This window comes from Cebus imitator, unplaced genomic scaffold (assembly GCF_001604975.1).
Source record: "Cebus imitator isolate Cc_AM_T3 unplaced genomic scaffold, Cebus_imitator-1.0 Scaffold141, whole genome shotgun sequence".
In the NCBI taxonomy this organism is placed as follows: Eukaryota; Metazoa; Chordata; class Mammalia; order Primates; family Cebidae; genus Cebus; species Cebus imitator.
Window position 1 is genome coordinate 4,479,896 of NW_016107456.1, and position 26,049 is coordinate 4,505,944.

Sequence of the window (26,049 nt, forward strand, 5' to 3'; positions counted from 1 at the left end):
GTGCCACCTTCTCCATGACCGTGGTTAGGTGACCTGATTTCCTAGGTTCTCAGTTTTGCTTTGTTTTTGTTTTCTCCATTAAAGTGAAGGTGATAATGTTACCCAAGAATTATATGAAATAATATGTGTGAGATTTTAAAGTACAGAATAAGTACAAGAAAGTTTTAATTTTTGTAGCTTTGCCATGGGCTAGTGATTGCAAGGAAGAGGCTCCGATACAAGCCTGCTGAACCTCTGGTCTATTTAGCTGACTGCGTGGAACTCAGTGGAAGACAGGTGGCAGCACAGAGCAGATACAAGATAACTCAGCATGACTTTTCCTTTGACCCCTCATTCCCACCGGGTCCACTGTGGCCCATGACACTCTCTGTTAGAAGAAACCCGCTGGGTTAAGGCAGAAGCTGAATTCTTGCTGTGGCATCATTCTTTTTCTACTTAGGCTCAGATCACCCTTTGGAAAGAACTTCAACTAACAATCTATGTGTTCTATGTAAGAAATGTTTAGAGACCTCGGGCTTCCCTGGGTTTTGAGCCAAACTTCACTTCAGCAAAAGCAGGTTTTCCTTTGAGTCTAGAAAGCAGAGTATTCACCTAGCAGCTTTGCTGTGTTCTAGGAAAATCATTTCCTCACATGGCCCTTCTTTCTTTCATTTCTTTAAATGAAGGAGATAAGGTAGGTGTTGAATATAGTTACTGAAGAAATACGGATTAAGGTACATACATGAAAACGCTTAAAGTAGGGCATGAGTGGAATTTAAAAAGGGGTTTCAGGCTCATGCCTATAATCCCAGCACTTTGGGAGGCTGAGGCGTGCAGATCACCTGAGGTCAGGAGTTCAAGACCAGCTTGGCCAACATGGTGAAACCCTGTCTCTACTAAAGGTACAAAAATTAGCCAGATGTGGTGGCAGGTTCCTGTAATCCCAACTTCTTGGGAGAGGCTGAGGCTTGAGAATTGCTTGAACCCAGGAGGCAGAAGTTGCAGAGCCAAGATGGTGCCACTGCACTCCAGCCTAAATGACAGAGCAAGACTCCATCTCAAAAAAATTAAATAATAAAATAAAAAGGGTTTTCTGACTATTTTCTGTGGCTACGTCTAGAATTCTGTCCCTTGTCCTTAGGTGCTTGGAGTCTGCTGTGTAAATCATTTGAGTCTGACAGTCCTTTGTTGATCGCTTGTCTTACAGAGCCTCCCACGCCCATTGCTCCCCCAGAGCTGCTGGCTGTGGGGGCCACATACCTGTGGATCAAGCCAAATGCCAACTCCATCATCGGGGATGGCCCCATCATCCTGAAAGAAGTGGAGTATCGCACCACCACGGGCACCTGGGCCGAGACCCACATAGTCGACTCTCCCAACTATAAGTTATGGCACCTGGACCCAGATGTGGAGTATGAGATCCGAGTGCTCCTCACACGACCAGGCGAGGGGGGTACGGGACCGCCAGGGCCTCCTCTCACCACCAGGACCAAGTGTGCAGGTAAGATATTTTTTTCCAGGCTCCATTATGTGAGGCTGTGCTGTTGCCAAGACTGGCCTTCCTCTTGTTTTCCTGTGACAGTTAATTCCTAAATTTCTTTGAATATAAATGTTTCTTATTGTGGATGAAAAGAATCAAGGTTTTGGTCGTTTTTTAGAGGACCTTCTGGCTGTGGTTACATCTCTGGAGGCTTTCTATCTCTGACTATGATTCTGAGGACCTCTTGACTTTAGCTGGGTCATGGAGGTTCCTGGTTCTAATAGCGTTTCTGATGAGACACAGTGGATCTGCGTCTTCCAGAACTCCTGGTGCCATTTATATGTCTGAGGCTTTCTAATGTTAATAACGTCTCTGAGGTCTCTTGGTTTTGTGTCTCTGGGAACCATTAGCCCTATTTCTCTGAGGGTTCCTGGCTCTGTTTTGCTGAGGGCTCCTGGCTCTGGTTTTGTCTCTGAGGGCTTCTGGCTCTGAATGAGCCCCCTAAAGGCTTCATTTAGATTATGTCCTTGGGGGCTTCTGTTTTTGGTTGTATCTCTAATGTGTTTCTAATTCTAACATTGTTCCTGAGGCTCCCTAAGCGGGGCCTATGACCTTTGGTTTTGACAGTTTTCTCCATGGTTTCCTGTATTGGTTCTTGATGTTCTACCATTGTCTCTGAGGGGCTCCTGGCTCTGACAGTGTCCCTGAATTGTTTCTGGAACTGCCTTAGTCCCTAGGAGATTCCTGCCTCTGTATCCCCTGGAGGCCCCTACCCCTACCTGAGTCTGGGTTGGTACTATTCCTCTGAGGGTCCTCTGGATTCCATTCCATCTCTATGGGGTACTGACTACCCTGTCTCCCTGATATTCCTGGGTGCCCTGTAAGAGTTTGCTGGCTGAGATTGTGTCTAAAAGGAGCGATTCTGTGGATCCAACTGTATCCCAGGCCTCCTGGCGTCTACTGCATTTCTTATCGGGGCTATTGGCTAACAGTGTGTGTCTCACTGTATCCCTGAGATGCTCTGGCTCTGGATGCAACTCAAGAAACTAAAAGAACTTGCTGTTTTCTGATACAAATTACCTTATTTGTGTTATATCTTTTTTTCACTCTAAGTAAGCTTTTGTTGTAAGTACTTACATTTCTTAAATACACAAAGGAATAGAGACTCAATACTTTTAAACTTTTTGTGCAAAGTCATAGAATGGCCAGTGGCACAGTGAGGAATTACACTTAGATTTTATGACTCTTTGATATTTGGCCCCATCATGATGAATAAAGAGAGAGAGAGAGAGAGCAGTAAGAGAGAGAGCATCTTACATACAGCTGGGGATGTTCTAGTAGAGGCAGGCATGGTTCAGGGAAGCAGGCAGCATGGGCTTCGGAAGACAAAAAGGAGTCACTGAGGCTTCTGGAATGGGGGGAAGGATCCATCAGTACAGGAACCACGGAACAAACAAAGGAAAGCGCATTCAGCTCCGCCATAGCCTGACATACAGGTCCCTAAGAATCACCACACTTTGTCAAGTTATGAAATACAAACCACAGGGATTATGGAGAAAATGGAGCTAGGGAGCCACATTCATACTTCACTAGTGACACATCAAAAAAGAGGGGAATCTAGTAAAACTGGTGGCACAATTTGATGCATGTGAAATGGCTAAGAAATGCATTCATCCAGGTAGAGCATTCCTAATCTGAACATCAGAAATCAAAAACGCCCCAAAATCTGAAACTTACTGAGTGCCAACGCAGTATCACAAATGAAGATGACGTTGTTAACACTGCAGGAAAAGTGCCTGTAGATGACACGGCAAACATGGGCGATGGGCTTATTGAAGGACTGGAGCAGTATGCATTCACAGGACAACAGGACACCGTGTCAATTTAAAAAATCAGAGATGTCTAAGACAAAAATCATTGTTAATAAGGTGGATGACTCTGGAGGAAACATTTTAAAAAGCCATCCAGGAGAGTGTCTCCTTATCCCTAAAGGATCCACTTCCTGGTTCCTCCACTTCTTCTGATGTTTGTTTTCACCAAAAAAACTAAAAAGCAGTGTATAGGAATCCTTTATCAAAGCACATCACAGGGAGAGGACTGAAGGCCAGGATGTTTGCTGCTGATGGTCAGCAGCTGATCCAGGTATCTGCTGAGTCTACTGTGCTGCTCAGTTAACCTGAACACGTTAATTTTTCACAGCATTAATGACATATCATTTATTCTTTTTTACTGTTAAGAACTTACGTGTGAATAAGCGTAAGAAGATGATTGCTTATCGATAGCATATGCGTTCAGAGTCAGGAATTATTGTGATGACAGACAATCACAGAATTGTCCACATAAGTGGCTAAGATAGTTGCATCTTTGCTTTCGATGGTTCGGTGTACACACACTTGGTTCATGCCCAAAATTATTTAAAATATTATAGAAGATTGCCCAAAATATATATAAAACATAAATGAATTTTGTGTTTGGACTTGAGTCTCATCCCTGAGATATCTTGTTAGGTCATAGGCAAATATTCTGAAATTCAGGAAAATCTGAAATCTGAAACACCTCAGGTCTCAAGCATTTTGGATAAGGGATACTCAACACAGATGGTGTGTTACCTTGAAAAAGACCTGAAGTTTGCTGTGGAAGTGAGCATCAGGGAGGTTGCAGCCTGTGAGTGACTGTGAAGTGGTGGAAGGAAAGCTGTTTGAAATTGGGGTAAGATTGTACTACTAGTTGTGGCTCAGAATACAGGCAGTGAGCTAAGGGGGCAGGTAGGAGTTGGCACTGTGTGTGTTTCGTGTATTTCTAGGTGGCTCTGTTCTGCTAGGTGCAGATTTCTTCTTCCCTAATGTTTCTCACATACAAAATCACACATAAGCAAATGCAAAGTTCGTGTTATGCTCAAATTGCTCTTTCATATATTAATTGTGTGGGAACACATTGCGTTTTCAAAACGAGTTATAGTGGATTGGCTGTAACCATTCTTAAGTATATCAGTGGTGTATCGTGGTAGTATGTAACCCAGGTATTTTCATCGCTTGGAAATATTCCTTGCAAGGTTATTGAACCACTATGATGAACAGAGATGCCATTTTCTTGATTATTTTCAAAACAGGCCTTTGGTAAAATTCCTCACTGAAACCTGATTATGAAACTTACTACTTTCAAAGGACATAATGATATGTTATTAAACTGGGTAATACCTTATCTCAGCTTTGCAATGCAATATTCATCCATAAAAATAATTGATTTGATCCTGCTGATGAAACTTCTCTCTTTCCACAGGGTAAATGTAGGAGTTTCCAGGGTTTTTGATCTTTATAAATGATATTCACAGTACTTTAGCAGCCCCCGTGGACTTATTTGCTGATGATCATGTAATATATTTTGAAATTCAATCACAAGATGATCATCTCAATAAAAATTTACAATCTATTGCAAACTGTTGCCATGACTGTGTAATGGATTTTACATATTGAAAACACAATAGTCTGGCTATCAATATAAAAATTATGAGTTGAAATGCAATTGTGGTATTTTATTTTTAAAAAACGTTGGTGTTTAAGTTACAGCTAAAATCTTGAATAACCCACATTTTACAAAATGTGTCATCAAGAAGGCAATCTTCCCTCCTGCATTGCTACTGATGGTGGAATGTTTTTTGCCTCGTAATTAATTTTTAAGAGAGTTCCAGGGCTGATAGCTATTTGTAGGTGTTGTTTATTGGTGTTGGTAGTCTGAGATTTTCCTCCTTTTCCTATTCTATTATTAATCATACTGGAAATGTACTCATTATTTTATACAACGGAAAGAGAGAGTGTGTGGAATGTGGAAGGTATAATTTCTGCCCAGAGGAATTTACAGGCTGGGTTCAGATTTCAACAAAACAGCAAAAAAGATAAAACATAAAGGCAAGCATTGAAATAGTGTACTTCATGGAGGAAAAACAGGGGCAGCATGGGAAGAGAAATGATCTTAGAATCATCTAGGGCAGTGGTTCTCAAAGTGTGGTCCCTGGACCAGCAGCATCAGTATTGCTGTAGACTGAATACTTGTGTTCCTTTAAAATTCATATGTTGAAATTCTAACCCTTGAAGTGATGATATTAGGAGGTGGGACATTTGGGTGTTGATGATGTCATCAGGGCAGAACACTGATGAATGAGATCAATGCCCTTATAAAAGAGGCTCCAGAGAGCTCCTTCGTGTCTTCTGCCATGTGAGGACCCAGGAAATTGGCCCTCACTAGACACCTAATCTGCTTGCACCTTGATGTTGGAATTTCCATCCCCCAGAACTGTCAAAAGTAAATTTCTGTTGTTTATAAGTTACCCAGTCTATGGTATTCCATTATTACAACCCAAATGGCTTAAGAGAAGTATTCCCCTGGGAACTTGTTAGAAATGCAAATTCTCAGACCCTATCCCCTGACTGAATGAATCAGAAATTCTGGGGGTGAGCCTAGAAATCTGCTGTAAGGAACCTGCTGAGTGATGCTGTTTCATACACAAATTTAAGTCTAACTTATATATAGTGACAAACCAACATGGCCCTTTAGAAGGATGCTCATTCCATAGCTTGATCTTCGCAGCAGCTCTGAGAAGTACATGGGAGGAAAACTGAGACTCAGAATCTTTGGACCAAGATCACCAATAAGTTAAATGCTAGATCTCTTGGCCGAAGAAACTCTTCACCGCAGGACTTGATGGAGTCTTCAGCCCTGGGGACCTCCTCTGCCCACAAGTGTCCTCTTGAGGGTAGCTTTGGGCAGTAGGGAGGTTGGTGACTATGGAGATCAGCTGAGAATGAATAACTGCTACGCAATGTTTTGCTTCTTTCTGTCAAACATTTACTGAGTCTTTTCTTTGTGCCAAATTCTGTGCTAGGCACTGGTGGCAGAGGTTGGCTTAGTAAGGACATACTAGTAGCAGGCAGAGACTTGGCAGCAATAAGCTACAAGCTTGGGTGTAGCAGAGGAAGATACTGGAGAGGCAATTCAGCAAAGGCAGGTGGGGATTCACTCCTCTGCCAGTTCTGAGAGGTCACTGATTAAGAAAACTCTGCGGTACCAAGGGAAGGATATTCTTCCCTTAACCCAAAGGATACCTCCTCCTTAACCCTTAAGGAGGAGATTGTCAAGAGTTTGGCTGTAGCGCAGCCTCCCAGCCTGGTAGGCTGGAGTTCAGAGCAAGATTCCCAGCCAGTTAAACCAGAACCTGGACAGACAATCAGATAGGAATCGCAGAATAAGGAGTTGGGAGAAGGGAATCAAAGGTGATACTGCCATGCTTCTGGTTTAGATGACTGAGGGATGCTATGATCAGTCAGGGTTCTCTATGGGGACAGAACTAACAGGATAGATGTATATATAAAGGGAAGTTTATTAAGGAGTATTGACTCACATGATCACAAGCAGAGGTCCCACAATAGGCTGTCTACAAGCTGAGGGGAAAGGAAGCCAGTCCGAGTCCCAAAGCTGAAGAACTTGGAGTCCGATGTTTGAGGACAGGAAGCATCCAACACGGGAGGAAGATGTAGACCAGTAGACTAAGCCAGTCTAGTCTTTCCACATTCTGCCTGCTTTTGTTCTGCCCATGCTGGCAGCTGATTAGATTGTGTTCACTCAGAATGAGGGTGGATCTGCCTTTCCCAGTCCACTGACTCAAATGTTAATCTTCTTTGGCAACACCCTTACAGACACACCCAGGAACAATACTTTGTATTCTTCAGTCTGATGAAGTTGACACTCAACATTAATTATCACAGTGGTGGAACAATATTCTAAGCTGAAAAACACAAAAGGGAATGACCTCAGGTCTGGATATGTTGTATCGGAGGTGAAGATGCATAGCAGATGATGGGAATGTATAAATCTGGAGCTCAGGAGAGATCAGCAGATAACTTCTTCCATGAGGACTACCTGATTTCACCCGGGCTTTAGGATCAAAGGGATGTCTTAGTACTGATGAAAGCAACTTAATTCTCTGTCTTCATGCTGTTCTTTTGAGATACCCCATTTCTTATATTTTTATTTATTATGTTGTTTCTTTTCCCTGGTTTAATCATTTACCATCTTGCATGAGGTATAGGCCTGAGAGCAAATGCGATCACATATATCAAAGTGCTTCAAAAACTCAAAATGTTCTTTAGCTGCCTGTAGTGAACCAAACTGTTATAGGTTGCTGCTATTATTATGGATGCTATGGTTATGAAAAATGATATCAAAATAGGAAGTCTGACTTGTCCACTTCTCAGAGCTAATTGGCATCTCAAAGGTGGACCATATTCTTTTGTTGTTCATCATCTCCTGGGAAATCCCATTTCAGAGTTTATGCTGTACTCCGGGCTCTCAGAGACTTTCTTGTCTAGCGTGCTTTGTGCTTTCCTCCAGCACATTCCCAAGAGCAGACGTCCAGTGATAGGAGCTGGGTCCTAGAAGAGCTGTGTGTTGCCGACCCAGCCTCCCCTTGAATGCTGCCTCTGATGGCAAGTTTACACTCTTCCATAGCAGACCAGCTCACTGCTAGAGATTGGGGGGGTTACTGTTGTTCTATACCAGTGTTAGCTTGGTTATCATACAACTCTGGGTGGATTATACACAGAGTATCCATTAGGTTCAAAAGAGTAGGGGCAGCAGGCAGGCTGCTAGCATTAACTTTCTGGAGTCCACAGTGAGAACCAAGGGCAGTGGATGCTGAGGTCAGCAACTGGAGAGAGCAGGTGACATGACAAGAGATACGGACACCACACGGGTCCAACCTGGCCCTGTACCTCTCCTGCAGGCACCACTTTCAATGGCTTGGGCACCAGCTTGTTGGTATCTTAAGACTATCATCTAGCATTAGGTAGCAGAAGCTCTTCCTCATTGTCACCCTCAAATATGCCTCCTTGAAACACCCACTTGTAAGTTTTGCTCTCAGGAGGCATATTCTTCCTCATCTCAAAAACAGGTCTTCAGCCACTCACAGTTGTCTCACTTAATCCCCAGAAACTGCTTACTTTCATTCCCCCAAACTTTGCTTAAGGCAGACCCCAGGCCACTCCGATTATAGTTACGGAAACGCAGATCAGCCATCCAGTCACGGAATCGCCCATGCCCCTGTCCCCTGCCCCGCCACCATGTCTGCGTACTTCTGTAAATCAAAGGCCCCTTGCATGGGAACCCACTTCATTGTGGTCTTGCAGAGTCCCAGCTCTCCAAGTGAAAAGTGGCTTTGTACAGCCAGAGACACCGCATATGCTGCTGATTTGGAGGGCTCTCTTTCTATTCCCTCCACCTGAGGGTTGATTGCACGTTCTATTTTATTTACATATTTATGGATTTCTACTTGCAGTGATATGTGTCTACCTCTCTCTTTTCTCCAGGGGGATAAAAAAGATAAATTCAAATTGCTGGGCTCAATGAAGTGAGAGTAGTCATTAGAATTGAATGAAAAGGATATGGGCTTTAGAGCCAAAAATAATCTGGTTTTTATTTCAAGCTGGGCACTTGCTGGCTGGGTGATCGGGATGTGTTACATCACTCTCTGTGACTCAATTTATTTTCTTCCATCTAAGGGATATCATAATGCACCATTTTGTTGGAAAGCTTCAGTGAGATAAGTTATATGCCTTGCAGAGAACTGGGAACATAGGGGCCCTTTAATAAACTTTATTTAGAAATAAATCTCAGGCCTGGGAAAAGGATGTCAGAACCTAATATTCTTCACTGTGGCATGATGGACCCTGTTTTAAGAAGATTTTCTCTAGTTGCTACTCTCTGTACTTTCTTACACAGTAGTGGTTTAGCATCAAGCTCTGATCAGTGCTGGGAAGACAGGACATATGTGTCTGTTTGACTGTCACAGAGTTCTTGACGTGTAGCTGTGATGGTACTTCATGATAGGGCGTGGGGTAAGGGGGATGGGAATTTCCTTTCTGTGATTGTCTTTAGTCTCAAGTAAGAGGGAGAACCATGTTGTGCAGATCCTTCTCTCTCTGAGGAGGTCGAGGCTTGTAAGAATGAAGCCTTTCAAGCCCAGAGTAAAAAGGGGTTGGAAGTGAGTCCTCACTCTCTGCAATAAGCAGCCTCAGGTGGTCTCTGTTTTCTGAGAAGGCAGTGGGTCCCACGGGGAGGGTCTTTCAGGGAAGCATACAGTTCTAGGACAGAGTAGAGGCAGAAGATGATAAAAAGACGTAATTGAAGGTCTAGAAAATAGAATAGTGTCACATAACTAGCCTTGTGAGTTTTTCTTTTTCATTTCTCTATGCCTTGGCTGCACCATCTATAAAATGGAAGGAATATAACTTGGTCTAACTCTTAGGGTTCTGAATTAGAAGGATATCCTTCTGGGCAGGAGGGTAATATGAACACAGACATCTAACCTCCATCTCTGCTCTGCTGTAATTCTGGTGAGATGATCCATAAACCTTGGGGGAACATGAAAAGAGTAGTTAATAGAAATGAAAATTGAACGACTGTCCCATCCAGAATCAAAGCCATAGAGTCAATGGATTCTAAAGACCAATGGAGAAATTTGTAAGACCACGAGGAACTAGGGAAGGAGGGGACTTCCATGCATGCTACACCATGCTCAAAGGGACCTAGCTGCTCATTCAGTGCAGATGAGCCTAGACTGAAGACAGCCGCAGAAGATGGATTCTGGCCAGCACTTCCTTAGAAGGATGTGGAGGAAGGGTTCTGGCAGTTCTGGCGTCACCATGCTCCCACTTGCTTTGCTGCTGCTGCACCCTCCTCTTCCTCTGGGGTGCAGGACCGCAGAAGAGAGATGAAAGCTGCACCCTCCTCTTCCTCTGGGGTGCAGGACCACAGAAGAGAGATGAAAGCTAAAGGAGGGAGAAAACCTGCCCTGATGTCATACTCAGTTATGGAGCCGCATGATCGAGGCTCCCTAAAAGTTACCCGCAGTTGTACAAGCACCTGTAAGGGCAGAAGATGTTCATCTCCCACCATCACACGCTGTGTACTGTTGGTTACTTTGGAGTCCCTCTCCCTTGGCTTAAGAAACAGACAAAGGTCTCTCTTTAAACCTGAAATTCGTAATCTCAGAGACTGTCTTCCCCTAACCCGTGACGTCTCATTATCGTATGAGCTGACTGTGGTGCTGGGAGGGAAGAGTGAGGGTCCACTTGGGAACCTCTTAGTGTTCTCTGGAAGAAATAGCTGGAAGTCCCTCAGGTCTTCTCTGTAGAGGGTGGCAGTATTTATTTTGTACGCTTTTTGGTTTTGTAGTCGTAGATGAAATTCCAAAGCAACGAGAGACGCCTTATTAGACATCCAGTTGCACTTTTAGATTTCTCTGCCACTCCATGCCCCTTAGGGAGCTAGGGCCTCCTGGACGATGAAGTGTAATAGTGTAACGGAGCAACCGATTTTTAAAAGGGAAAGAAACGAATGCTTTTTTTAAAATGCTTTTTCTTTCCCCCACCTCCTACTTACCTCTTTAGGAACGAATTTATAATCTTTGCCTTCTCTCCACCAGACACTTCCAACACATCAAGGCTGTCTAACTATGTGTTTACTTAAAAGTTCCAGAGACTGAACCTTGAAGCAAACCAGGCACGTCCAGAATTCTCCCCCAGCAGGAGATTGCCTCCATTTACAACCTCACACTGCCCATGATGGCACTAGCTAGACCTCCGGATAGATAAGAAATCTGAGGGCCAGGCGCAGTGGCTCACGCCTGTAACCCCAGCACTTTGGGAGGCCAAGGTGGGTGGATCACGAGGTCAAGAGATCGAGACCATCCTGGTCAACATGGAGAAACCCCATCTCTACTAAAAATACAAAAAATTAGCTAGGCATGGTGGCACGTGCCTGTAATCCCAGCTACTCAGGAGGCTGAGGCAGGAGAATTGCCTGAACCCAGGAGGCAGAGGTTGCACTGAGCCAAGATCGTGCCATTGCACTCCAGCCTGGGTAACAAGAGCGAAACTCCATCTCAAAAAAAAAAAAAAAAAAAAAAAAAAAAAACCAAAAAAAAAAAAAAAAAAAAAAAAAAAAAAAGAAATCTGAAAAGTCACATAGACCCTGAGCTTCTTCACCCTCTTCCCTGCATGCCCTTCCCTCCACGTCTCCCTTTTAAAGCCCCAGCTTTCTGCCCAGAAGCAAACTGTTACCCTAAGGCAGGAGCCTTGCACGACTTCCCACCAGCTAGCTCTGGAAAAAAGTCACTTTCTTTCTACCACATCTTGCTTTTGTTAATTGAACTCTGCAGGCAGGAAGCGACTAAGTCTGTATTCAGTTAAAAAAGTAAGTCAACAAGTAAGTCCTCAATTTCTTCTAAATTTGAGGGTTGATATTTGAAGGAAAAGTGAGTCAGAGAGAGGCGTTAAAGATAATAAAAGGTAACAGTGTTTGTTTATCAAGCTCTCTGGCTTTTTTAAAAATAGCATCCCAAATATATTAAAATTAGAGCTCAATCCCTCTTATAGCTATGACACACTTGAGATGACAGTGTAAAGAAAATGTATGATGATAGTGATGAATACAATGACTGCCAGTTTGAGTATCTACTATGACAAGTTCTGTAGTATTTAACTTGTTTTGAATATGTTACTCGTAATTCCTGCAGTAACCTTGTGAGGTAGGTATAATTCCTCCACTCACTGTCTGGAAGGTAAGTGACTTGCCCAAGGCCACACGCTTGCTCATATGGCCCAGCTGAGAATTGAACCCTTAACTGTACAGCTATAAAGCTCAATCTCCTGAAATCCAGAATCATTATCAAAGTATAATGCACCATGGCCCATTGAGTGTTTTCCAGGAATGCTATGATGAAAAATGTTGAATAGTAGCAAAACTATTTGTGCAATACCTCATATCAGTAGGCCAAATAATAAAAAAATCTGATCCTCTTGAGAGAGGCTAAAAAGTAATTTGAACAAAATCAGCCTTCATTACTGATCAGAATTCTTAGTAAGCTAGAAATGGAAAGGCACTTTCTTATTTCCAGAAGAAAATGTTCTTATAGCCTCAATGCCTAAGAGAATAAACTTAACTAAAAAAACAAGCTGTTAGAACTACTAAAATATTTCAATGCTGTGTTCAGACACAAAGCAAATAAACAAAAATCAATAGCCATATGCCAGTAATAACCATTATAAAAATATAATAAAATGTATCCTATTCTCAAATGTAATTACAATATAAATACTTGAGAGTAAACTAAGAAATGTGCAGGATGTATATGAAAATACAGACACCTACAAAATTTTATTGAGGATGAGAAAACAAAATCTGAATAAATGAAGCCATATGTCATGTTGTTGGATTAGCAAATTTAATATTGTGAAAATATCAATTCTCCCCAAATTAATTGATGGGTTTAATAAAGTTCTCATCAAAATCTTGATGGGATCCATTTTGAAACTTAAAGTGATTTGAAAGTTGATCTGAAAGAATATATAGGAGAAAGAAGTCAGAAAAACCTTAGAAAAATTGACTGGGGGATTTCTTTGTGAAAGTCAACATTTGTAATAACTATAATAATTAAAGCCCAGAAATGAATGCAATATATAGCAAAACTGGCTTTTAAAATATATATGACACTTTGGGAGGTGGGGGCAGAAGGATCATTTGAGCCCAGGAGTTCAAGACCAGCCTGGGCAACATAGCAAGACCCCACCTTTAAAAAAAAATAAAATTATGTGAATTGAAAATTACTTATCAAATAGTACATGATTAATAAATTGTAAATGGTAAAATACTTTGGAAAAATAGAATTTATTGCACATATTACAATATGCTAATTAAATTATGGGTAGTTTCAGAACTTAAAAGGTGAAACTAGAAAAAAATAAAATAGTCATTTTTTTTTTATTGGGAGAGACTCTGAGTTCATTCAAAGCAAGCAAATACACCACTGAGGTCATAGTTTACAAATTTTGTTACATAAAAAGAGAAGAAAAAGAAAAATCTGTGCCATGTTAACTAAACTGAAAACGCAGACGAGTAAACTGGTTGTGGGAAAATATGTGACGAAATTGAGAGAAAGGAACTAAAGTATCTCAACACATAAAGAGCTGTAACATTAAAATGTAATCACACTGATAGAAAAAAGGCTAAAAGGCATAAAGAGGTAACTGCTAAACAAAATACGTACGACAAAAAACATGTTAAAATGTCTGATGTTACAGATGATCAAATAAATGCATTTTACCTATAGTATCACCTACATATATATTTTTTAAATTGATAATAAGCAGTATTGGCAAGGACTAACAAAGCAGATTCTTAAGGGATTTCTGCAGGTGAGTTAACTGGTACAGCATATTAAGAGGACAATTTGCTAATTTTTTTTTCTAGCAAAATATTCAGAGCTGATCAAAAAAGAGTTTCAGACATAGAGGTCACCACTGCATTGTTTATACGGACAAAGGCTTGGAAATCACTTAAAGGCACCAACAATAGGAGAGTAGTAAGGTAAATTTTAGTGCATGCACACAGCAGAATTCTGTGGTAGTGTTGTTACAAACTCTGTTTTGAGGGCGTATCTTTTTTTTTTTTTTTTGAAACGGAGTCTCTCGCTGTCACCCAGGCTGGAGTGCAGTGGCGCACTCTTGGCTCACTGCAACCTCCGCCTCCCAGGTTCGAACAATTCTCCTGCTTCAGCATCCCAAGTAGCTGGGATTACAGATGCGTGCCACCATGCCTGGCTAATTTTTATATTTTTAAGTAGAGAGCAGATTTCACCATGTTGGTCAGGCTGGTCTCAAGCTCCTGACCTTGTGGTCTGCCTGCATCAGCCTCCCAAAGTGCTGGGATTACAGACGTGAGCCACCATGCCCGGCTTGGGGGTATATCTATCTAATGGCATGGGTTAATGTTCATGCTATAGGAAGTTAAAAAAAAAAAAAAAAAAGAGCCTACAAAACCACAAGTGTAATTACTGTCTCAATTTTGTGAAATAGAAATACACAGACCACGTATCAGCTATGGCAAGTTTACCAGTGAATGCTATAAAGTATTGACCTGAACTCCCCATTTCAAATTCTGCACATGGAGATTCCCAGAGGAGCACATGAGCCCCTGTGCGCTGCCTGCTGTGAACTGTAGAACGTCAGTCAACTTCTCCTAGTTCCCCTAACTGAACCAAATGTGGACCTGGGCCCTTCAGCACTAACTCTCCCAAAGCCACATGAACAAAGGCTGTTTCCTGCAGCAGCAAACTTCTCTTGGTGTTTGGTGGTACTCAGGCAAGGGGCTGTGTTGCCGTCCTACCTGGCAAGAACTCATCCTTCTTCAGACTTCGAAAGTCCTTTCAACAGGCAAGAAATTTTCACCCCTTTCTCTTTCCTCCCTCCCACATTGTCCACAGATGCGGCAAAGTCTTCTCATTCAAGTTCCTAGAGCAGTTCACCTTTCTCCAGACTCTATTTCCAGGCTCCTCTTTGTACATTTTTTGCTTTGAGCTAAACATCATGTAGGGTTAGGGGAAGGGCAGCTAATTCTGAGATCAAAGTGTTTCTTTAAATGGAAACAACCCTTCTTAAAACTACATGTTTTAATCTGTCTGCACTTGTGTATAGGGACAGACACAGACATACTGTATATATGTATGTATTGTATATTCATGTATACATGTAAATACACATACATGTATATTCAGGTATTGAGACTATGGGTCACAAAAGTTTATATAATTTAGAAATAGTTTTACCCTTTTACATCCAATGTGAATGTGAATGATTGTTATAAATTGTAAAACACTCTATGTCAGAGGGCATTTTTATTGCAGTTAGTGAGTCATTGACATTTTTGGACAGTACAGAAACAGTCCCAAATTTGCTAAGCCCTGAGATGCAAATCATGCTTAAAGCCCAGTGTTTAAATAGAGTAAGGGGCAGTTAAATAGGGGGTTTGTTTTCAGACCCATCAGAGTTTTAATACCAGGTTCACTCCTTAGGATTCAGGGCAGTCCTGGGCAATTGCTTGACCTCTGTGAATTGGTTTCCCGCTCTGTTGAATTAGAATAGTACTGCTTACCTCACTGGATAGAAATACAGATCATTAATATTAATGATGGCTAATAATGCTCTGCAAGACTTACCCCACTGCGTTTGCCTGCAACCCTATAACCCCATGAGGTAGGTTCCATCATCACCATCACTACTAAGGCCAGAGGGATTTAGTGTTTTGCTCCAAGTCACACAGTTTCAGAGGTAGCTGAGGTTGAGGCCCACAGAGTCGGATTAGAGTCCTGCTCTGGACCCAGCTGACCATATGCCTCTAAGCACAATGCTTATAACTTAGTAGGTGCTTAGTAAATTGGAGCTTTGGCACTTGAATGCCTAGAGGCTCACTCTCTCTCTCATTACCCATATATTACCCATATATATACTTTGTTGATCTAGCCTTCTCTCCTCACTCTCCATTTTAACCATTTAAAACACTGTTTACCAAACTTTTCCTAATTCATAGTCATCTACTTATTCGTGTGTGTATTTGTATATAACTTGCTCTTTTCATTAGACTATGTACTCCCCAGGGGTCGTTCCCTTGTCTCTTCTGGTCACCAGTGCGTAGAGTTATGGGTGGCACCTGGAGGCATGCAATAAATAAGCGTTGCATACATGAATGTTGTGAAGACAAATATGTGCACCAGAGAAAACTTGGAAAATCATAAAAATATACAGAGAAAAATGAAAATGGTTCAACAAAGCATCACTCAGTGATAAAAACTTTTACCAAGTTGGAATTTTTAATGGTTTCATGTCTTATATTTAGCTCATTAATCAATAAAGAGTTTGTTTTGGTCTTTGGTAGATGGTGAGGTTTCAACTTTGTTTTTCAGTATTAAACTATTATTCCAACACCATTGCTGGAATAAGCTAACAATATCCCAAACAATGATGGATTGGGGAAGGACAGTACAGGAGTCTCTTCAGAGGGAGAGGGGATGGAAGCTTAGAGCCTGACCCAAAGAAGCTTCACATCTGTAAGAGTGGGTGCCATATTTGCAAATTATCTGAACTTGGAGACATAATGGTGGAGCAGGCACCTTGTTAGGGAAACTTATTTTGGGAGGAAAGCTCCAGCCCCTTTCAAGTGGCCAGCACCACCTGCTCTTGCATAGCCTTTACAGTACTATCTTCCCAGAGCCCTTTATAAGCACAATTTCTATTGATCCACGCAGTGACCCTGTGACTTAATTCAGGTGACCACTGTCATTTTACCATAGGGACACTGAGGCTCTGAGGAGTAATTTTTCCCAAATCTCAAATCTCATAATAGCATCTCCTGACCCCAAACTCACCTGACTCCTGCCCTCTGTCCACTATAGAAGGTTTCTGTGTGCTGTGAATCTTGGATTAACCAGACAGCTTGGGGGGGAAAGGTGGTGGCAATGGGATGGAGGAGGCAAGGATTCTGATTCATTGAATTTTTTTTTTAATTTTATTTAAGGTTAAGCAGTGAATCCATTTAAACTTGACCTGGGCTATTTTATATAGGACTGTATATGAACTAAACACAATAAAATTGATCCCAGAGGAATATCCTTTAGAAGGAAGAAGTCAATAACATAACCCTTAATTGCCTTTTATAGTTGGTACATGGATTTGACTTTCCCTGCACCCATCACAAAGCATTTGTCCAAAGCCATGGCAGCGTAGACATCTAAAGGACTCCTACAGAGTGTGAAGGACCATCCCACTGTCCTGAATATATTAGACTCCCTGTGGACAGACCTCTGTGTCTGGCTGGCACATCTACCAATTTGAAGAGTGGATGAGTGTGTATTTGCAATTAGGTGTGGCTATCAAGGTAACAGTATTCTGTATTATGGAGTTTAGGGTTCAGACTAAGCATGCAATGGGATGTCTGTAATATGTCACACAAAATATTCCAAGAGCAAGACATTTAATTCTGGCCACATAGTTCCAAAGACATTAGATGAAGGATATTACCTAGGAGAGCACCAGGCCCTATGGGGATGAGCTATTAAACCTGTCATATGAGCAGTCTGGAGGTGCTAACCCAGATTTTTTTTTTGCAAGTTAGAGAGTTCCTGGTGCCTGGAGCTGTTCAAACTTCTGCTGTATATAGTGGAAAAGTTAAGGCAGGTATTTACATCTTAATGGCATTTTCAAGAAATGATGAAAAATATATGTTATCATTATTTTATTTTGAAACACAGAAAAACACTAAAAAAGGATGTAAAAATAAGCCATGACCCCCACAACATGAAGATTATACACAATTTTGAGACAATTCTTTCCATTAGGGTTTATGTTTCTTAATACAGACAGATAGCTCTCCCTGGGCAAAATTGAGCCAGTATGTAAATGTTGTTGAGTAACAAATTTTAAACAATGCATAATAAATATTTTCCTATGTACTCAAGTATCTTTTTACTAAAATAAATACAAATATTAAATTGAATAATATATAATCAAATTGAATAGATATGGTCTTAGTTTTTATGGATCCTGAATACTAATGGAGGATACATACATTACATTTAATATAGATACAGAAATATAATTTTAATTATTTGCAGATTTCATATTTGCAAATTCACCTACTCACTAAAATTTATTTGTAACATCAACATCAGTACCCTCAGCTCTTTCCCAGTAATTCAGACATGCATGGAACAGTAAAAACTGTGGGTTGCCCAATGCACATATTTTTAGCGGGGTCAGACGAGGTGGCACTCTGCCTTCTTGTTTCAGCTCCCCTCCTGTAAGTGAGTGTCCTTTTCATGGTTTAGTTAGTATTATGTTTTTCACATTTTTGTGCTGTTGGTGATTTTGCTGCTTTAAAGGGCCCCCAAGCGTAGTGCCGAAGGGTCGTCTGACGTTCCTGAGCACAAGAAGGTGTGATATGCTTTGCAGAGAAAATAGGTGCATTAAATGAGCTTTGTTCAGGTCTGAGTTACAGGGCTGCTGGCTGTCAGTTCAATGTTAATGAATTAACAAAAATCTCTTAAGTAATCTGTCTTTAAATAGAAACACACATAACAAGATTGTGTACAGAAACAAGGTCCTGTATTAATCAGTTGACAAAAGCATGGTGAGCAGAGGCTCACAGGAACCTAACCTTGTATTTCTCCTAGGAGCCATGGGTTCAGTATTCTCTAATTCAGTGCCACTTTAGAGAACATTACTTCCAGTAAGAGGAATCAATTAGATGTGTATGCAAATCAGTAAGGTAGGGGGTGGTCAATGATAGAGACATACATTTGGGTTCTTTGGCTCTAGATATAACTTAAAACTGTTAAAAAATAATTTTCAAGGAAAGGTAAAATCAGGACTCTCACAGAGATGTAAAAATGAACATAACTGCATTTAATTCATTGGTGAGGAAACTCGTGAGGTTTTGCAACCAGTACAGAGGAAAATTCAAAGGTAAGAGACAATTATAGATCAGGAATATGCAAATGGAGGAAAAACCAGCTTTCTTCCTTGAGGGAACAAGGCTGCCCCTCTTCCTGATGATGAAACCATTTACATGTCTGTAGACAAGAATTATTCTAAATTACTATCAGTTATCTACAATTTCCAGAGTTGGGAAACAGCTCTTACAGAATCAGAATAAGAAAGTGTGTGCTATAGACAATGCAGTTTTTCACTCAAGCACAGATTTTTTCCCCCACAAAGCCATAATAATAAATGCCATCAACCTACATAGAGCATGTGGAGAGACAAGAGAGGCCAATCCCAGGGAATGCCACCACCATAAGGTTGGGTTGTGATGACAGAGTCTGAAAAGAAGACCACGAAGGAACAACTAAAAGCAGGAGGAAGACGAGAAAGATGTGATGTCTTCAACAGCAAGACTGAGGATGGAGAAAGTTGCCAACTCTGAATGATTGAGTAAGATGTGCTCCAAAGGGTCCCCTGGGTGTGTTAGTCCGTCCTCACACACTAGTATAAAGAACTGCTCGAGATTGTGTAAATTGTGAAGGAAAGATGTTTAATTGACTCACAGTTCCACAGGGCTGCAGAGGCCTCAGGAAACCTACAATAATGGCAGAAGGGGAAGTAAATACAGCCTTTTTCACATGGTGGCAGGAAGAAGAGGTGCCGAACAAAGGGGGAAAAGCCCCTTATAAAACCATCAGATCTCATGAGAGATCACTCACTATCATAAGAACAGGATGGAGGTAACCACCCCCCATGATATAATTACCTCCACCTGGTCCCACCCTTGAAACATGGGGACTATGGAACTACAATTCAAGATGATATTTGGGTGGGGACACAGCCAAACCATATCACTTAGATTTGGCAGTGTTGGAGTGATGGGTGACTTGACATTAACAGATATTAAAAAATACAAGCAGGTAAAAGCCAGAGTATCATATGATAGATGAAAAGGGGGTGAGATTGTGGAGACATTATTTTTGATTTCAGCCTCAATATATTGTTATATAGATGTACAATTGATTTCATCCTAACTTTGATTTCTGGACATGTAAGTTTTTTCTGATTTTTAAAAACTAATCAGTATCCTGAAAGATGCTAATATATGTGCACGTATGTAATATTTTTCCTAGAATAAATTTCTGGAACTGTCGTTGCTGGATCAGTGAGCATTTTCAACACTTTGAGACAGTTCTTCAAAAATTGAGTCAGTTTACACCTTGCCTTCAACAGCGAGGAGCAGCTTTGTTTGTTTGGACATGCCATGCCCATCTATAGCTATTATGCGTCACATTCTGCCTTTATTCTTCTCTGTTATCCTGAGACAACAACTCTGCAAACAAGTGGTTTGGTGTTTGGAGCTGATAATCAATGGCTTTTATTTCTTATCACTCCTTACAAGACTCAACCCCCTATTTGGAGCGGAATCCATTCTCTCCCTTACAGCGTTAACACATGTCAAATATTTGCAGGCTCTTATCTTTCCCTTAGGCTTGACTTAGGCAGGCTCTGAATTTTTAGCACCTGACATTTTCCCTCCCACATCCATCCCTCAGTTTTCCTTAGGGCTCTATTTGCCTTAGGACTTTCCTATCTTGCCTCAGCTTTTCTTCCTCTTAAAAAAGAAAAGGCCATGCCTCCATACCTAATAATAATCCCATCCTACCAGGGTCAGATTTTCCACCTTTACCTCCCTGTGGGCTGCATGTCAGATTTATTTTTAAAATAAAAGCTCCATCCAGCTCATGTGCATTGAGAACTTGCCTCTAGGATCATATGTCCACTGTTTCTCATCTCTGATTTCTACCTTGATGGTATTTCTTAGGGCTGCGTCTTCTGTTCAATTCTCTCTTCATCATGCCAACTCTTCCTAGATGTCTTACGTGTTCTGTGACTTCAACAAGACATGACTATATCCTCATCCCTTCGGAACATCAAGTCTTCATGCCTAACTGCTTTTCCTATGTGTTTCTACCTTCCTCAGCATTATACGTGGATGCTGAAAATAGTCTACTTCTATTTGGGAAACAGCATCCTATTTGCCCAGATCAGAAACCTGAGAGTCATTTGGAATCCTTCCCTCACCATCCTTAGCCTTCACACACAATCAGCCGTACTGCTGTGCGTTTTCCTTCCTTATCCTTTAGATTTGTTCTTTTTTTCTCCAGTTTTACTCTCCCATTCACAGACATGGCTTGAGGAGTCTTTGGTGCCACTATTGATTGAAGTCTCATGTTTTATTTTATTTTAGACCCATTACCAAGGTGTAAATAGGAGACCTGGAAATTTTCTTTTTTTCTTAAAAAGATGGAGTCTTGCTCTGTCACTCTGGCTGGAGTGCAGTGGTACAATTTCGGCTCACTGCAACCTCCGCCTCTCACATTCAAGTGATTCTCCTGCCTCAGCCTCTCAAGTAGCTGGGACTACAGGGGTGCACCACCATGCTGGGCTAATTTTTGTATTTTTAGTAGAGACGAGGTTTTGCCATGTTGCCAGGCTGGTCTCCAACTCCTGACCTCAAGTGGTCCTCCTGCCTTGGCCTCCCAGCATGCTAGGATTATAGGCGTGAGCCACGGCACCTAGCCGAGATCTGAACAATTTCTAAGGCAGTTTATTACTGTTTTTTTCTTTTCCAGTAGATGATGATGTATTTTTAAATGTGATTTAATTTCACTACTGCTGTTTCTTTCCATTTTTGGTCAATTGAAATGGACTTTTTCAGGGTGGAAGGGGTATTACATACCCTGTTGCTGTTAGGGTCAAATACACCATGACATTATTGGATCCATCACATTGTCGTGCTGAAGAAGGTCTCATGATGACTAAATGTGAAAATGAATTGAAATGCATATAACATTAATGCCATAAAATATAATCTATAAATTTCTCTTCAATGCCACTAGTAGTGATATTCTTGCCCTTATGTTAGTGGGCTTTGCGAAGCCACAGAATATTCCAAGGAGAGTGTGACCGTCTAGATTTTAACTCTCATTTCTCTACATACCAGCTGTGTGATCCTGAGCAAGTTACTAAACTACTCTGGACCAATTCCTCATCTGTACATTCGGAATGACTGTGCTTACCTCAGTGGGCTCTTGTGTGAACAGGCTTGAGTGAACAGAAATATAGAGATATAGTCATTCAAAGTGCCCACTATATAGAGATAGTCATTCAAAGTACCCAGAACATGATAGATACACAGGAAAAATATTGATCCAGCAGAGCTGGTATTGTCTGGGTGTGTTGGATGTGGTGCAGTCTGCAAAGGGACACTCTTCTGCTTTTCCCTACCCCTCTCTGTAGTAACCCTCCGGCTTGAATAGATTCATGCCCTCAATGAGTGGATTCTAAGGGGGAGAGTGGCCGTAGATGTCTGGTGTGGGATGATTCTCATTCATGGCCAGTTGCTACTTCCTTGTTCCGCTGCAGCTTTTTGAGAGAGCCTCCCTAAGTTGCCTGCCTGCCTGCCTGGGACAATGTTTGTTTTCTCCATCCTTACGTGCACTGTGCTAGGGAGAGCCTTCTTGCATCATTCTTGGACCTTTCTACCAGCCTTCTCCTCCTGGGTGCTAGTTACAGACTCCATTTCCTTGCTGCTGTTCATTCTCTATGGGACAGCAGTAGTGAGCATCCCAGCACAAACCTAGCCTGATTTTTCCACCAGTTTACATAGTTTCCGTGGCCTCTACTGTCATGAGTGTTGTCACTACCTTGCCATTTGAAGCCCTGCAAGAGCTTCTCCAGCCTACCCACCCCATCACCATCCTGTCCTTCTCCCTTTCTGGGTCCTTTTTTCTTATTACTCTGTGGTCAGGAGATTTCAGGGCCTATGGAAATGTTTTAAGGCCTAGAAAAGCAATATGTTGGCTCAAAAATACAAAAAGAAGATTGAATAATTGAAGCTGACAAGAATTCATTATGACATATGTATCTATGTGATTTTATATATATTGTCAAATTTAATGTTCAAAAAATTTCATTAAACTTAACAATAAAATATGGGTTAGTTCTCCTTGCAGATAAAGAATTCCCAAAGGAACAAAGTGGTTAGAGAAACCACAGGCAGTAATAAATTATGAAGTTCTTGGAAACCAAATGATGTTGAAAATAAAACTTTTTTCTTAATAGTTCAAAATAATTTTAAGACAAAAAATTACAGTTATTCTCAGAGGTATAATGGAGGTGCATCTTAATAAGCTGTGAGAGAGAATTTCACAACTAGACTGGCCTGTGAAAATCAGACACATCCGTGGGCCTCTCCTTGACCTCCAGCCTCCCACTCCTTAGCTGCCTGCTGCCATGTATTTGCACCTGAGGACTGCAAGATCATCTACCTTTTTCTTTTTACTGTCACTCAATCCTGTGATATTTGATGTTGTCCTTGATAGGCTGTAAGCCACACAAGACTGAGGGTTTGTGTATTAGTCGGTTCTCATGCTGCTAATAAAGACATACCCGAGACTAGGTAATTTAGAAAGAAAAGAGGTTGAATTGACTCACAGTTCTGCAGGACTGGGAAGCCCTCGGGAGACTTAAAATCATGAATGAAGGGGAAGCAAACATGTCTTTCTTCACATGGCGGCAGGAAGGAGAAGTGCTGACCAGGTCAGGGAAAACCCCTTATAAAACCATCAGATTTCATGAGAACTCATTACCGCGAGAACAGCAGCATGGGGGTAACCACCCCCATGATTCAAGTACTCCCCATTAGGTCCCCCCCATGACATGTGGGGATTATGGGAACTACAAGATGAGATTTGGGTGGGGACATAGCCAAACCATATCAGCGTGTTAGTCTTATTTATCTGCTGGGTTCCCAGTACAGAGCACAAGTCTTTGCGCACGACATAGACTGTCAGTGCTATTAACTGGGAGAGGACTGGTCAGTCCTGGAAAGTTATGCTAGAGAAAGAGAACACTGGGAATTTGCCTTTTATGAGGTCCTTATGGGTAGGTCTGAGTGTTGCCAGATTCATTCTAATTATTCCACCACATGCACCTAATGTGAACTGAAGGACACGTTGTTCAGGAAATCTGTACTAAGTGATGTGACACAAAGATGGGGGGAGGTGACACAAAGGCAGGGACTCACCCTTGGCAACCTTCAGGCCCTAGATTTGGCCTGCTAGCAGAGTCACCATAGGCATCAACGTCTTCGGTAGCCTCCCAGCAGCAAAGAAAAGAATGTGATGAGCAGAATTTGTTCTGACAGCACAGAATGGAGTTTCTAGGAGCTCTGAGACTCTTGAGTGGAGGGGAGCGGGATGCTCTGACAGGGAAACAGGGAATCAGCAACCAGTGGCAGAAAAAGTCCAGAGAGCCACAGCAATCATCAGCAGGCAGAGGCTGGAGAGTCACTGACCACGCCTGCTCTGTGTACCATCCCTCAGCACATTCCTCAGGGACCACAGTGTCTTCTAAGCTCCGGTACCCTAGTGCCCAGCATGGTCCAGCATTGAGCAAGTAAATGCTCAGGGAGGACTGTTAAATGGATGAAGAACTACATGGTCTAAACATGCAAATAGCAATGTGCATTCAGAGCAGGTAATTCCCTTTGAAGGAGTCTCTCTAAGTATCCTGATGTCATAATGAATGTTTAATAGGGCATTTTTTTTGTCATTTGAATAGAATGGAAACAATATGTAGCAGGCATTTTACCTACATTCTCTAATTGAACATTAATAGCAATTGGAGATACAGTATCATCCCTTTTCCCTTTTTTTTTGAGACGGAGCCTTCCTCTGTTGCCTAGTTTGGAGTGCGGTGGCACCATCTCGGCTCACTGTGACCTCTGCCTCCTGGGTTTAAGTAATTCTCATGCCTCTACCTCCTGGGTAGCTGGTATTACAGGCACACACCACCATGACCAGATAATTTTTTAAATTTTAGTAGTGACGAGGTTTTACCATGTTGGCCAGGCTGGTCTTGAACTCCTGACCTCAGGTGATCCACCCGCCTGGGCCTCCCAAAGTGCTGGAATTACAAGCATGAGGCACGGCACCTGGCCATATCATCCCTTTTTTAATGATGAGGGAGAAGTATGGAGAAGGATGTCACTTGCCCATGGTCACAGAGCTAATGAGTGGCACACTCAAACTATGAATTTGGATGAAGCTTCCAGTATTTCTGCTCAGCAATACAACCTTCCTTGAATATCATTAGTAATGTTCTGGAAGAGGAAACTGCTCTTCAAGGCACAGAAACCTCACGGAGCTTGTAGTCACAGCAAGTGGATTCCAGACCTGCCCCTGCCTCTGTCACTTAATGACTTTTACTTAATCTCTTTGAGCCTCAGCTTTCTCATCTGTAAGATGGGAACAAAATATGACTAGCTCATAGATTTGAAACAGTCACTAAATGGAAAACATTTGTGGACGTATCTATGACAGTTGTTGGCAGGCAGAAGTTAAACAAATGTTCATTGATTCTGATGTTTGAGATCAGTAGGGTATACCTATATTTTCTTATATCTGACTTAGACAAGCAGTAGGGGTTTGGCCATGTTTATTAATTCCTATATGATCCGGTTTAATATATGTCTGTTGTCACATTCAATACCATCACTTTCACACTTTCTCTCTGTAAAGGCATGTATCTTATTCTCTCACAATGATATATACCAGATTCACTTTCCTTTATCGAAATGCTTTTTGCTTATAGAGATCTTTATAATCTGACACCAATTCATACATAAGAGCCATTTAGTTGCACATGTAAAATAAACTAAAGGCTACTTTATTCACTCACCCATTTGAAAAGTAAGTGAATAAAGTAGCCTTTAATTTCTTTTGGGGGGCTTTCTGGAGAGCTTCACCAGAGAAATAGAGGTCTATGCGCTTCCTCAGGAATTCAGGCATCACTGGGGTTACTTAATAGTGTTCTTTTCTCACTGTGAACACGGAAGAGCAATTGCATTTGCCTGGCCCTTGTCATTCTTTGCCACAGTGGCAGAGATGAATGTTTTCTCCACTGTGGTTTTTTTCCTAAGGAACTAAAAATATAGGGAGGAAATTGGTTTTTCTCTTTGGCCTTATCTTTGCATAAGTATTCTCAGGGATCTCAGAGCATCTTAGGAAATGACCTCTGCTTTATTGTCCCTGCAGAGCCAAGACCGAAGTGCAAGTAGCAGAGAATAAAAGCACTTTTCTTGTGCATGCTGAGTCTTTCAGCAACCCTGGCCTCTGCGACTCTGTCTGCCTGAAACTGTCAAGGTGATGGTTGAAATGC

The 26,049-nt window shown here is 41.6% G+C and overlaps 1 protein-coding gene across 13 annotated transcripts in view; it reads left to right on the forward strand.

Annotated features, from left to right (window-relative positions):
* Positions 1-26,049, forward strand: part of PTPRT (protein tyrosine phosphatase receptor type T) — a 1,128,992-nt gene that overhangs the window by 518,082 nt on the left and 584,861 nt on the right. For all 13 annotated transcript variants that reach the window (XM_037743358.1, XM_037743363.1, XM_017542238.2 and 10 more), the window contains exon 7: positions 1,187-1,480. In XM_037743358.1, the coding sequence (XP_037599286.1) occupies positions 1,187-1,480 (294 nt within the window). The remainder of the gene's footprint in view (positions 1-1,186; positions 1,481-26,049) is intronic.